Source organism: Oculina patagonica, chromosome 3 (assembly GCF_052425735.1).
Source record: "Oculina patagonica isolate OP01 chromosome 3, crgOcupat, whole genome shotgun sequence".
Classification (NCBI taxonomy): Eukaryota; Metazoa; Cnidaria; class Anthozoa; order Scleractinia; family Oculinidae; genus Oculina; species Oculina patagonica.
In genome coordinates, this window is record NC_135760.1 from 28,829,852 (window position 1) to 28,842,973 (window position 13,122).

At 36.7% G+C, this 13,122-nt stretch overlaps 1 protein-coding gene across 2 annotated transcripts in view; it reads right to left on the bottom strand.

The window, feature by feature from the left end:
• LOC144647371 (HBS1-like protein) overlaps window positions 1–10,200 on the bottom strand; it is a 46,249-nt gene extending 36,049 nt beyond the window's left edge. For both annotated transcript variants that reach the window (XM_078507174.1, XM_078507173.1), the window contains exons 1-5: window positions 10,088–10,200; window positions 6,444–6,509; window positions 5,133–5,297; window positions 1,548–1,679; window positions 737–784 (exon numbers count right to left, since the gene is read on the bottom strand). In XM_078507174.1, the coding sequence (XP_078363300.1) occupies window positions 737–784; window positions 1,548–1,679; window positions 5,133–5,297; window positions 6,444–6,509; window positions 10,088–10,130 (454 nt within the window). In that variant the 5' untranslated portion in view covers window positions 10,131–10,200. The remainder of the gene's footprint in view (window positions 1–736; window positions 785–1,547; window positions 1,680–5,132; window positions 5,298–6,443; window positions 6,510–10,087) is intronic.
• Window positions 10,201–13,122: the final 2,922 nt, after the last annotated feature.

The following is a 13,122-nucleotide window of genomic DNA, read 5'->3' on the forward strand; positions in this document are numbered from 1 at the left end:
GACTTTGCTGATTGTGTTGGTGATTGCCCTGCCCCTTCTTTTTGGCATTGGCTATTTTGCCTATATTGTTTAACATTTTTCACTAAGTGAGTTTGATAAGAAATAGAGCCTTACCTTGTTAGAGCCACACAGCAGACAAATTGTCCATGAAAGAACATGAAGAAAAAGAAATAACAGGCAACAAATTAGTTTTCAAATATATGAATTGTTGCTGGAAATATGAACTGTCAATTCTAAATAAAAAAAATAATAATATTATTTTAATTTAAAATCTTCACAACAACAACAAAACTGTTAGAAGGCAAACATGGGAAACATATATAAACCTAGTACATAACCTTCCCTGGGAATTTCAGCGATCTGTAATCAATGTGTGGATAATAAAATAATTGTTACCTGTGGGGTTGCCAATGCAATCATTAGATTCAATTTTTTTGGAGACTAACTTTTTCAGTTTAGTAGCTAGTCTAAATTTTCTAAGTTTCCAAATAAGAGTAGGATTTTTCAAAGCCAAAAATTTAGGTAACATGTACTAGTAAAACCCGCAAAAACAACAGGCACAGGATTGCTTGCAGTTTCTGTTGGTTCACTAGAGGCACTTCTTTTATTTAATTCACATTCTTTCCTGTTATCCAATTAGAAGGTAAGGATAGATTCATATTGAACTGAAAGAATGTGGCATTCATGCAAATACAACAGTAGTTAAAAGCAAGGTCACAGAAATTTCAAAGCTCACCTTCAGTCCCAAAAGGGTGTAAATTTGCCTTCAAGTCTTGTTTTCCCCCTGAATTAAACAAAAAAAAAAAGAAAAAAAAGAAAAAAAAGAAACATTTTCTTGTATTTCCCCGTGGGAAGGATGTTTGGAATCTAAGCTGAAAAAATTATTAACACTGGTGATTGTACATGCAACTAGACAAAGAGATCCATGAAGTGCTGCTTGGTTATGACTTTCTGCATGACTTTGTTAATAATAGCCAGTAAATACAATACAATACACAAATCTCTGCAGAACCATGGAGATTTGGGTAGTGCCTGGATAATGATCCCATATTGCAGTTTGCTTAAACTTTACAATCATGAAACAAAGGGAAAACCTGTCTTGTTGTTTCCGAAAAAATCCAGAAATGGTAATATGTTTTACAGGAGAAAGAGCATTTGATGGTGATATTAAGATGCTCATTAAGTTCAAATGTGAAGCAGCATAGGTTTTGTGAGTACCAGACTTTGGCAAGCTTACCTGTGCTTTCATTGCAATAGTGTTTCTCAGAGCAGCAAGGTGGCACCACCTTGCACTCAAACAGTAAGGAATTTATGACTTATATGGATGTCAGGTTTAAGCATGAAAGCTGCTGGCATCAAATACAAAATAATGTATTAAGTGTCGACTCTGAGAGACACGGCTCTATAATAAACTTTATTCTCATGGTGTATAAACTTTTGTTACATAAGTCCAGATTAGGTGGCCTAAACCCCTAGCCCACAACTTAACGTCAACCAAGTTTTTTTTGTTAAAAATAAAAATAATAGCATTATTACGGTAACCATACCTTGGCTAAGAATGTAGTCCAGAGCTTTTTCTGTGTCAAAGTTATTTTGTATAACTGCTGTGACAGCTGTGGGTTCATGCAAGCTCTCTCCAAGAATAGAATGCAGTTGATCAAGACAAGATGACAATTTTCCTGAAATTAAAATGCAATAGAATTATGTTTTATTAAATTTTATTGACATCTAAACCAGTAAATAAACAACATGGAAGTCTAACATAGATCGTTTTAAAACGATCCATAGCACAGAATAGCACAGAAAGTAATGAGTTTCCAATTTCAATTTTTTTTCTTCAGTCTGTTGGTACAAGTTACCCATACACAAACAAGGTCGCAGCATGAAATCATGAATTTAAAGAGACACTGTCCCAGCTGAAATATCATGTTTTCATGATTATGCCCAGGAGCTCACTTTATTAACTTAAGATCGAAAGAAATCATCACCAAAAGTGATAGAAGTAAAGGAGTGTAAATTAAACAGACAAAATAATGGCTAGAAAGGTCAAACTGTCACAAGAATGGCAAGTTTGATTTCTTGATATCCTGTCAATAAATCAAATTTTATAAACTGTAATTCATTTTAATAGAAACTTTGTAAAAATGGTGCCCAAAATTTGAATAACAATACTTTGTATATTCTTAATAGCTTCCTGTGGATGATTTTGACAAAAGATTTTTTCGTGTCAATGTGAGGCTTTGGATGAATAAGTATTGTTATTCAAATGTAGATGCCATTTATGCCGTGTCTATCCTTGCAATCCTGCAACTGCTGTTTCTTATCTTTCTTATAGATTACTGCTAGAATTCACTGAAATGTCAATGCTTTTAATCCAATTAATCTATAGAAATTGCTGTAAAAACAAAACTAGTACCCAGGCATATCGCCAGAAGTCGCAATGCCTAGAGGTTAAAAATCACTTGCGAACAAAGTGGTGTGGTTTCATATATATGTTGTTTAGGAGAAACACTGCTTCATTATAATCAATCTCTTCAGATTTCTTGTTTTCAAAGATGGTGATATCACTAATTTAATATCATTAAACACGTTTTTTGTTTTATGGGGAAAAATGCTTCAGACGAAGATGTGGAGGATGCAAATAATAGAGAATTGTAGATCCACATGACTGCATCATGTCAGATGCACGTTAAATAAAAACTGACATGTGACATAATTTTACTTAACTGTGGTTCCATCTCAGTTTTTTCCACCTTTACCAACACAGGAAACATTTTTGCGAATTAAGGTTGTCACAATCCGCGGGTTTTTGCTCGTGGATATGTTGTGGTTTAATTTTTATCTTGGTTCATTTTTTTCAAACCAGTTTATTTTTTTCAAACCAGTTCAATTTTTTTAAACCAGTTCAATTTTTCAGGTCTTAGCACTTGTTGACAGGATTTCAGTAAATTTCCATTAGGCATCCACTTTGTTATTATGGCTAATATTTGTGGTGATGCTTCTGTTCCAAGACAGAGGCTCTAACAACTACTATTAGGTTTTTACGGGTAATTATTATTGTTTTACATTTTATTTTATTTTTAACTTCATGATTTACTCTTGAGTAACAAAACAGAAAGTCACTGCACATTAATCTAAAAGTAGTTAAGTTATTGCCATGATGTGTTCATAATAAACAAGCTGCAAGACTTAATTTGAATTGAGTCTTTTTTTATCATTGTCATTATTTAATTTTCACCAGTGCTGTACAAGCAGTGTCTGACATTTGCAGAATTTAGAATGCTGAATTTCAAAGGCGGAAATATTACAGACTGCAGAATCGCTTTGCTTGCGGTTAGATTCACCCCAGTTTGCTTGCGGTTAGCTTTACCCCATTTTGCTTGCGGTTAGCTTCACCCCAGTTTGCTTGCGGTTAGCTTCATCCCAGTTTGCTTGCGGGTTAGCTTCATCCCAGTTTGCTTGCGGTTAGCTTCTGTTTGAGCTTAGGGGTATTTGTACATGCTTATCAGGGTTAGGCACTTGTTTAAGTGAGAAGGATTAAGCACTCAGTTTAGTGATTAGGGTTAAGCACTCAGTTAATAAGTGATTAGGGTTAAGCATTCAGTTTGGACGGTTAGCTTTTATTTGAGGTTAGGGCATTGCACAACAAAGTCACCTATGCTTTTTCACCCAGTCACTAATTAAAAACAACAGGTATTTAGAATTTGATATTTGAGTTTATTCTAAGAAAAATGCATTTAAATACCCTTCCTACATGCTGCAGAAAATGACAACACAGTAGTATATTCAAGTTTAATGTTCTGAGTGCTAGCTGTTCAAGGATATCAACTGGTGGGTGAAAAAAGTAATTACAATTTCTTCAATTTTTCCCAGAAGGAGATTTGAATGAAGGAACAATGTCTTGTCGACACAATCAACTTTAATAGAGATTAAGTCTCTAACTGAAGAAGTAGCGTTTGAATACTCTTTGTGTCTCTCCGGAAGTTTTAGCGCCTTAGGCTACACCATGATTTTAAAAGCTAATGAGCTGTTATGTTCATGGCCCACTTATGTTCCTTGCTGCAATCGCACGAACAGTTACGAGAATCCATTAAATCAATCTTCAGGAGAGATAAAAGTTTCGGACATTGAATAGGTTTATCAACAATCTTAACACAACTTGTACTCCACTGCTGCTCCGCATGAAAAACTGTACGAACAGATGGACAAACATGGCTGTCACTTTCACGTTGACTTCGGAATAGTTGTCATGTCTGTTTACAAGTAATTTCTCGACCACGATGAGCAGCTCGAAGGAGAAATAGTTCTTCGTAAAAATCTCTTTTAGCCACCACTTTACTTTTGTCTGCTGAAATAAGCCCACTTCTTACTTGTCATTGTCGAGATTTCCCACTTCGATCGTTCGATCGCTGTCTTCTTTCGAGTGAATTCCAAGCTGCTTCACGGTCTGGTATTTCAGGTAAGCTTGGCTTTGCTAATGTTAAAGAACTTGTCTTCGATAAATAGCGTTATTGGCGAGTCAAGTCTCATTTGCTGTGAAGTGCGCATGTACGCATATTTAGCCGAGCGAATGGGAGTCTGGGACCGAATAAGTTATAATAACAACAAATCTGGGTGAAATGTGCAACAAATCCTTTGTGGTCAAGAGGTTAAAGGCGCAGTACTTCAGAGCGAGAGTTGAGCGAGAGGTCAGTGGATCAAGACCAGGTAAGGTTAGAGAAAAAAAAAATTTGTGTATAGGGGGTAGTGGGGATAGCAAAAAAAGGGGGAAGGGTGTAGGGTATATCAGGGGGGAGGTGAAGGGGAGGAAGAGAGGGAGGTAGGGACTGGAAATTTCCCGTAATTTTTCCGTGTTTATTCTTTTCACCCCCCTAAAAATACCATGCCCCTATTTTTCACCACACCCCAAAAGATGAAAGCCCTTTTCAGACAGTTGATAAATAAACTGGTTTAAAAAAATTGAACTGGTTCAAAAAAAATAAACTGGTTTGAAAAAAAAATGAACCACTGACAAAAATTAAACCACAACAGATACACAAGAATGTGGCAGCTGACAACTAATTAGAACTATGTATGCGTTTGTGCTCTCAAAGAATATGTGTTTAGGGACGCAAGTAAATTGATGCACATACCTTCACTTGTGGGATCTAAATGAGGTCTTCTGTAATCCTGGGAGCTAGAAAGAGGCTCTTCCTCAGACTCCTCAGCTTCTTCCTCTACACTGGCAAACCTGTCATTCATGTAGGCAGAAAGATTTGGGTCTCGGCTATTGCTTCGTCTAAACATGAACTCCTGGGCTGCAAAAAATCATACAAAATTAACTACTCAGTTACTGAGTTTGATTCTAACATACAAAGTTTGAAATAAATCCAGCTCATCTGAAAATCCTTTCAAAATGAGGAAGTTGACAGTGTTGTCATTTTTGCCTCATGTATGATGTAGTCATTCCATGAAGTCAAGGGGAGACGTGGATGCCACCCTATTACCACTTCCAAACTACCCTCATAATTTCTATAAATAAACAAAACCTGTTTGCGTTTGTTTACCCTCATCTGCCATTTATACTTTCAGATGTTCACATAAAAATGTGAGTTTTTTTTCCTGACACAAGCACACACAGAGACTTGGCAAGCGTTCAATGCAGGTGACACAGGAGTTATTGTGCTTTTATTCAACATTAATTTTATTCACCATTTACACGAAGAAAAGAAATGCTGTTGAAGCAAGTCTGAAAATATAGATGTTTCTTGTGTCATCACATTTTAATTAGCATTCTTTCATCATTAACATTTTAAATATTAGCTTCTTTCATTTCTTTCCTTTTTTTATTATATGTAAGTATTTTTGGGTGGACTAGCACGTATGGTTCTTATGTTCCCATCTAGTTCTTGCTCACTGTGGCTTTTATTCTTATAAAATTTTATGTCATTTTTTTCTTTTTATTGTTAGTATGTTTTGTTAGTTAAATAAATTTCACATCTAATTACTGGTGAAAGATTTTGACAGAAATGCACTGTATAGACCCTATGCAAAAATGGTTGTTATTCATTTCCGTTGTTTGGTCAAGTTTCTTAAAACGCTGTTGGTGGCACTTAAATATATATAAAATATTATGCTATTCTGAGAAGTTTCAGTGTTTTGGGTTAAATGGCAGCAAAGTTATGACTCATTCAAATTTAAGAGATTTGTATGGAAAAAGTCACCCTGGCCTGCCTAGCCTCGTTTTCATGTTTTTGGCAATATAAATGTCCCTGTAACTTCCCATTAGTTAAAAGCATAGCCTTTAAACTTCATACGCTGATTTACTTTGACTTTATCTTTAAGTTTGAGTAATTTAATTTTGGTTGACAAATGATTCTTCTGGGAGCTGAAAATTAACAGCCGCCATTTTGGATAGGGTCTAGAAGCAAGTACAAAACAGTAAAACAATTGATAATTCTAACCAGTTGTTGGTGACACAGCCATGTCATAATCTTCAACGGAATGTCCATATACATCATCAGACAAATCTAAAATTTTAAACATCAAAACTCACATTAACATTTTGTTATTATTACCTACACCTTTTAACCAAAGCGCTCACTGAATTAACACTGCATTTTCTCAACTAACATCTGAATTTATTTCAAACTTGGCCTGGTGCACCCAGCAATTGTTTGACTCGTGCAGTTTATTTGAGCCTGGTGGTTATTAAGGAAGGGGCTTTATACATTGTCTTTGACAGTCTTATATCTGAAGGGGGGTATCAATGATGGGATTCCGAGGGGGGGGGGGTAAATATATCAATTGATTTGACCTGTGATGAAAGAACCCACACACTAATTGTAAAGAATAAGGCATGGAGTCCTGGTGTTGTGGTCTGGCCATAGTACTGTGCGTACTGTTAAAATGCTCGGAAATATTAGCGAAACAAGCTACCGGTACTCTTCAAATCCGAGGGTAAATAAAGGTGATGTATACGTATGTACTTATGTATTGCTATTATAACTAGAGCTTTTTATTCCAATTTCTTAGAATTTTTAAAGCCTGACAGAAGAATCCTGAAATAAAATAAAATCAGTGGTTACGCAAGATTTAATCAAGAAATAATTGGTTTATAATTTTTTTTGCAATGACAGAATGGCAAACTGTTAAAGTTCACTCACATCAAACTACGTGAAAATCTTAACCATACTTTTTAAAAAAAAATAGTGACTTCTTGATATTTCTCTGAAAACTGCTCTATTATTCTGTCTGCCTCAACTGCCACATAAATGTGATAACTATCTTTATAACATAGCTAGCAGAGCCACGCGATCCAATTTAGTATATGCAAGTGCACCATAATCTAATAGTGCACGCTTATAGCTTGAGCAAATTGCTGCGCCATAATAATATTTTCTCCTGCAAAAGTTTTTGGTGATGCTTTAAATCGACATTTCCACCGGCAATGTTATAAAACCATTGGTTCATGCTTTTAGCTGTGCACTATTGAGTTTCGTGCACTTGAAAAAATTGGAGAGCACTCAAGAAGCTAGAGTTGCTCTCAGCTATCCCTTGAACAACTCTTATGCTTCTTTTGTACTCGCTAAACTTCCTGAATGCACCAGAACTAACTGGATGATTCCAAAAAATTGTCCATACCATACCACGGGTGGCATCTTGGAATTCCAAGGGCAAGGGGGGTTCTATGAACTGGACTTCTGAAAAATTTTTCTGCTTGGCTCAGCCACTTAGCTCGATTAGCCTAAGCTATTTCTAAGTGACTGTGCTCTGTTTTTCATTGTTATTTTTTCACACATTTGCATGTATTTTTATCTTTATTTTAAAAATTTTCTGGGCACGAAATAAAGATTGTTGTTGTTGTATGGGGGGGATACTTATGATTGGAAGTCCAAAGGCATGGGGAAGTATGAGATCTTGGATTTTTAGAGGGAACAGACAAGAGTGTGTTCCTTGAAAAAGCTAATTTTGTGGACAACTTACTCATACATAAAGCACAAACTGGCGACCGCTTTGCAGAAGCATGATATAAGACAAGTATCGATCGATGGGGCATAAAATCAAGGTTACATATCAAGCTCCACAGGCCTCAGCATTGATGAATTTCTCCTTTCACTCTTTTTTTTCTCGTCAAAGCAGATCCACAAAATACTTAGTCCATTCAGTGGAGTGCGAAGCTATTTTGGATCTCTTCGAGATGCCATTTTGAAGCACAGGGATTTGGGAGCGACTGCTGACCCAGAAGGCTCAAATTCAAGATGGCAGATATGTCAATATGCTCGACTGTCCTTCATAATTTTTTCTGAGTGTACATACGCACATTACATGATGTTCTTAATTTAATGTTCTGTACCAGTTTTAATGTTGGTTGTATCCGTTGAACAAGGGTGAGGAAAAAACTCTTTTTTACATTTTCATCCCAGAGTCTCCTGAGTCAAAATGACTCTCTCTGTTACAGAAATCAAGTCATTTGAAATAATTGATGTAAAATACTGTACGCCAAATTGGGCATCTTTGCGAACCCTACTGGTAATTCCAAAGGGCTTGATGAAAAACGGAAAATCCGAACGGGAAGGGGGGTTAATGATTATGGTATTCCGTGGGCATGGGGGGATAACGCAGTTTGGAATTTCCAAAGGCAAGAGAGGTTAAAATGTTGATGCCGCCTGTGGTAGGGTATGGATATTTTCTGGAATCACCCAATAGTGCATGCTAAAGCATAAACCAATTGTTAATTGTTAATAACCAAATACCCAACCCTTTAAGACTGATATCACTGAAAACTTGTGTCAGTTCTTAAGCAATTACCTTATTATAGGAAATTAACGATACATGTTATTAACGCGAATTTCAAAAATTCGCATTAATTTTATGTATGTTAACTTTTTTACTATAAGCATTTGACCAGAGCTTTTCCTAAATTCGTGTTAATTTTGTTACGCGTAAATTTTGTTCACGTTATTAAAATGCCTCGTTTCATTCCTATAATAAGGTAAGATGGACAACTTTACACTGAAAATAAGAAAATCAAACAAATGATATAATTGCAACTTGCAAGTATTATTTTCAAGCTATTACGCTAGAACGCGATATTTGAAAGGTTTATGCCAAGTCTCATCCTGTTTCATTTATATGGTTTGAAGACTTTCGGAGAGACACATTTAATTATTCTGTGTTGCTGGACGAGTGTTGTTAATTTTCAAATTCTCCACGATTTTCTTGGGAAAGGGCTTTGTCATTCATGGCAGCCCTTTTGGGTTCCATGGACTTAGGGTCAGTGCTTTGACCACATTCAATATTACAGATAGTGGCTGCGTAAAAATATTCAACCAATGTACAGTTGAACCTATCTAATACAGACACCGAAGGGACAGAGCAAAGTGTCTGTATTAGAGAGGTCACCAGTATGACGTCATTTTTTACTTCTAGTTTATCATCTATGCCAACTCTCCCGGATTATCCGGGAGTCTCCCGAAAGGCCGCCCCGTCCCGGGGACCGGGAAGGAAATTTAATTTTTTTTTTTTGGAAAAAATTTTTATATTTTTTTTTTTTTTTTTTTCCGTTTTTTTTTTTTTTTTTTTTTTTTTGTATATTTTTTTTTTTATTTTTTTCCTCTTTTTTTTTTTTTGTTTTTTTACTCGAAATGTTCTGTACACAATGCTGCTGGTGGTAAAAAAAACTAACACTAAGCACAAATCTGAAAAAGTCTAAGATGAATAAAGCATTACGTTGTTGTTTTTGTAACAACAAACAGAAAATTGCATTACGAACACAAAATATCATCGCCTGATCACCGGAGTGTCCGTAATAAGGAGGGTAAGTTTAATTTGCTCCCTGGGACCGACATTTTGTGTCCGGTGTCCGTATTAGAGAGGGTCCGTATTATAGAGTTTTATTCTAAAGAAAATGTAAGAGAATTTTGTTGGGACATCGGAGATTGTCCGTAATATAGAGGTGTCCGTACGGAGAGGTTCGACTGTATAACGTTTGACTGTCCTGTTCACAAAAGTTGTTCAAGGAGAATTTTCATAACTTACTCAAGCTTAGTCTTAAACATGTAGGCCACAAACTTGAATATCTAAAGGCAAAGAAAGTTCACCGTACCGTCTTCGTATGCATAATTCCTGTAGTTTCTATGTCTTGCCATTTTATCGATCTATTCGTCGGAGAGTTTACGTGCACAGTTCTCCGAGGAAGCCATGTTGGCTAAGGCAATCTGTAGTCTCGTTCCCAGAGCCCGCGATCCTTCGGAAAACACCACAGTTCCACAGGTCTCCCAAACTCACGATAAGATGGTGATAAAAGATAAAAATTCGAAACCCTGCGCAGCGTAGGTGCTGAATGTATAAATGACAAAAATTGTAAATACTACGCTGTAATACTACGCTGTAGTCAAAAAACTATTCCCGACGTTTTGGCAATGCTGCCTTCTTCAGGGGGACAAAACTATTTCCTTATTTTTCTTTCACGATTAGATGGCTCGACCCAGGTGGAGTATTTTTCAAGCGATACCTACCAACTTTGAACCCCTCATTCCTAAAGGGCTTAATGTCATTGACATATCCATTTTATCACATAGATTACACATAGACTGAACTGCAATATGATATAATTTTTTTGGAGATCGGAATGAATATCACGTGAAAATATCATTACACAAGTTTTAGCTCTGAATCGAATTTTAGCCCGTAACAGCATTTTCTCTCGAGTTCCTCCACGCTACGTTTACTTTGGGTGCTTGCCTTCAGCTTTGCGGAGTTTCATCAAAATCTACAAGAGGTCAGTTTTGAAATATCTTGATATTCTATTGAGATGGTAATATGCGTAAAACGAAGACCAAGATTGCACTCTGGTATAAACGCTTAGCCCTCATCCACAATGTCCCAAACCAACAGAAGAGAAGAGGAGGCACGCGATTTCGAAAAATATGAAATATATGAATCAGAGTGAGGCTCAATGTTGAGTTTTATTTACCGTTTCTAAGGCTACTTTCGCGAAAAAAGCGATTATTTCAAAACTCGTCGATGATTTTTCTCCAAAAACTTTCAGGGCCGCAATTGATAAGTACACTAAACAATCCCTGAATTTCATGCTCATTGAAAACTTCTAAGGTTGTCTAACATAAACGCAAAATTGAGTAAATATTGAAGCGATGTCGTAGTTTTGAATTATTTTGTGCTCTGGGATTTCCTACATTCTCTGGGGTCGGGAATGGGATTTCCTATTGCTTCGAGTTGAGCAAAACATTGAATTCCTGTGCACTGCGCGTAAGATGACCACGCTTGGCTACCCCTCCGAAAGCTTTCCGAAAACTTTCGGAATATGGGAATATTCTCGAGTTTTGTATTTCTTGTTCTTTGCATTTTTAACTTCCATTTCATGATCAGCCAAGACGTCGACCACACAAGAAAAAGCCGATGCGTGACATTTCTTTTCCATGTTTTTTTTTTCTAAAAAAACTGGACCATATTTCGAAAAGGTAGCCCAGCTACATTCTTCAAACTTGGCAAATAAAAACTTTTACCTAGTATCTTAACTTTGAAATTCATAAATTGTCCAGAATTCAATTTTTGTAAAAGATATTTTCCGGCGGATTCCCATACAAACACTGTAATTTCTACCCGCTTTGCCTACTCGCCAAGATGGCGTCGGAAACCGTGACAAGACCTATTAATTCTTTGCCTTCCTTAATCGTGAGATTGGGACAACTGTGCAAGTACGTTATGTAATATACTTCATGGGTGCACTTATGGCAGTCAATGTACTCATGGAATTCACCCATGAAGTATATACCGTATTTTGGCATGTAACGTTCCGACGTATATTTACACTCACTGCAGAAGCGATGACGTTTCCCGAAGGGGTTTTTAAAAAATTTTCCAGGACATTTGACAAAAACTTAACGAAAATAAAAGTAACAGACAACTTCTGTGTTGAATGATTGTTCAACAACAGTTGCGTTATCTTGTAGCATGACATCCGATATACCCGAGTGACAGTGTTTGCACTAACTTGGATATGCTCTATCTACGTGAGTCTCAGGCTGAAAAGATTGATCTCGCGATAATGAGAACGAAATGGAGCTTTCAGGTGCTCTTCTTCTGCATTCTTTGTAATGCGCATCTCACTAATGTTTCATTTGAAATGGCCGAGCCGCTGATTTAATCGTATGCTCCGCCGCATGCCTGTTTTTTTCTTCTCGACGGAAATCCAACAACAAGAACAACAGCAACTTTATTTGTACCTAAAATTAAATTAAATTCACAAAAATGAGTAGTAAAATAAAAATGAGTGCATGGCTGCCCGAAATAATCATCATGGGCTAATGAAAAACTGGGCAGCCATCTTTTGTGTTAGCCTGCGAATAAAGCCGCCTCTCATTGCTCCCGCTACTGGAGAGGCGGCTGTATTCGCAGGCTACATAGTGTTAGCATCAATTTTTTTTTAAGGTCAGGTAATAAAGACATAAATACATACAACAACACACAAACAAAAACAAATCCGTCTGCGTTCACAACCAGAGAAATTTGAGTCTTTCAACCACACGTTTGCAGATATCTTCGTACTGTGTCCATTTTTCGACCCGATGCCGGCTTACCTACCGTCTGAACTGACACCATCTGACCTCACCTAGGACTCTCAAATGTCGACCGTGTGCGTGCAGGGAGCGCGTACACGGTGGTATTACGAACTCTGACAGGGAAAAAGATTAAAATGCTGCCCCTAAGCTGATGGGGCGGTGAGATTCTCTTCTTGGATTTGGCTGCTAACACAGAATTGAATTAACTTTGAATTGTTTGAAATAATGCCTAAATTTACGAGATAAGGAAGAAATAACATTTAAGTGGCAGTTTCTCTTAAAGCGGTCCATCGCATTTCGGGTTTGAAAAAAGTTTTCCCTCAAACTTTGCCCAGTAAACTATCTTAGGTTGTAAGTAAATGCAACGACTTTAGTTTTTGAAATTACGTTAAAATATATTTTTTAGAGCTCTCAACAGTGAAGGCTGCAAGAGGCCTAATTTTGAGCTTGGCCAGAACGAGAAATTTCATAAGTTGACGAGCTTGCTGCTCGAAAACAACCAAACGCACCGAATTATTATTATTATTCCTAAGTTAAGTCGTCCTTCAAAGGTTGGAAA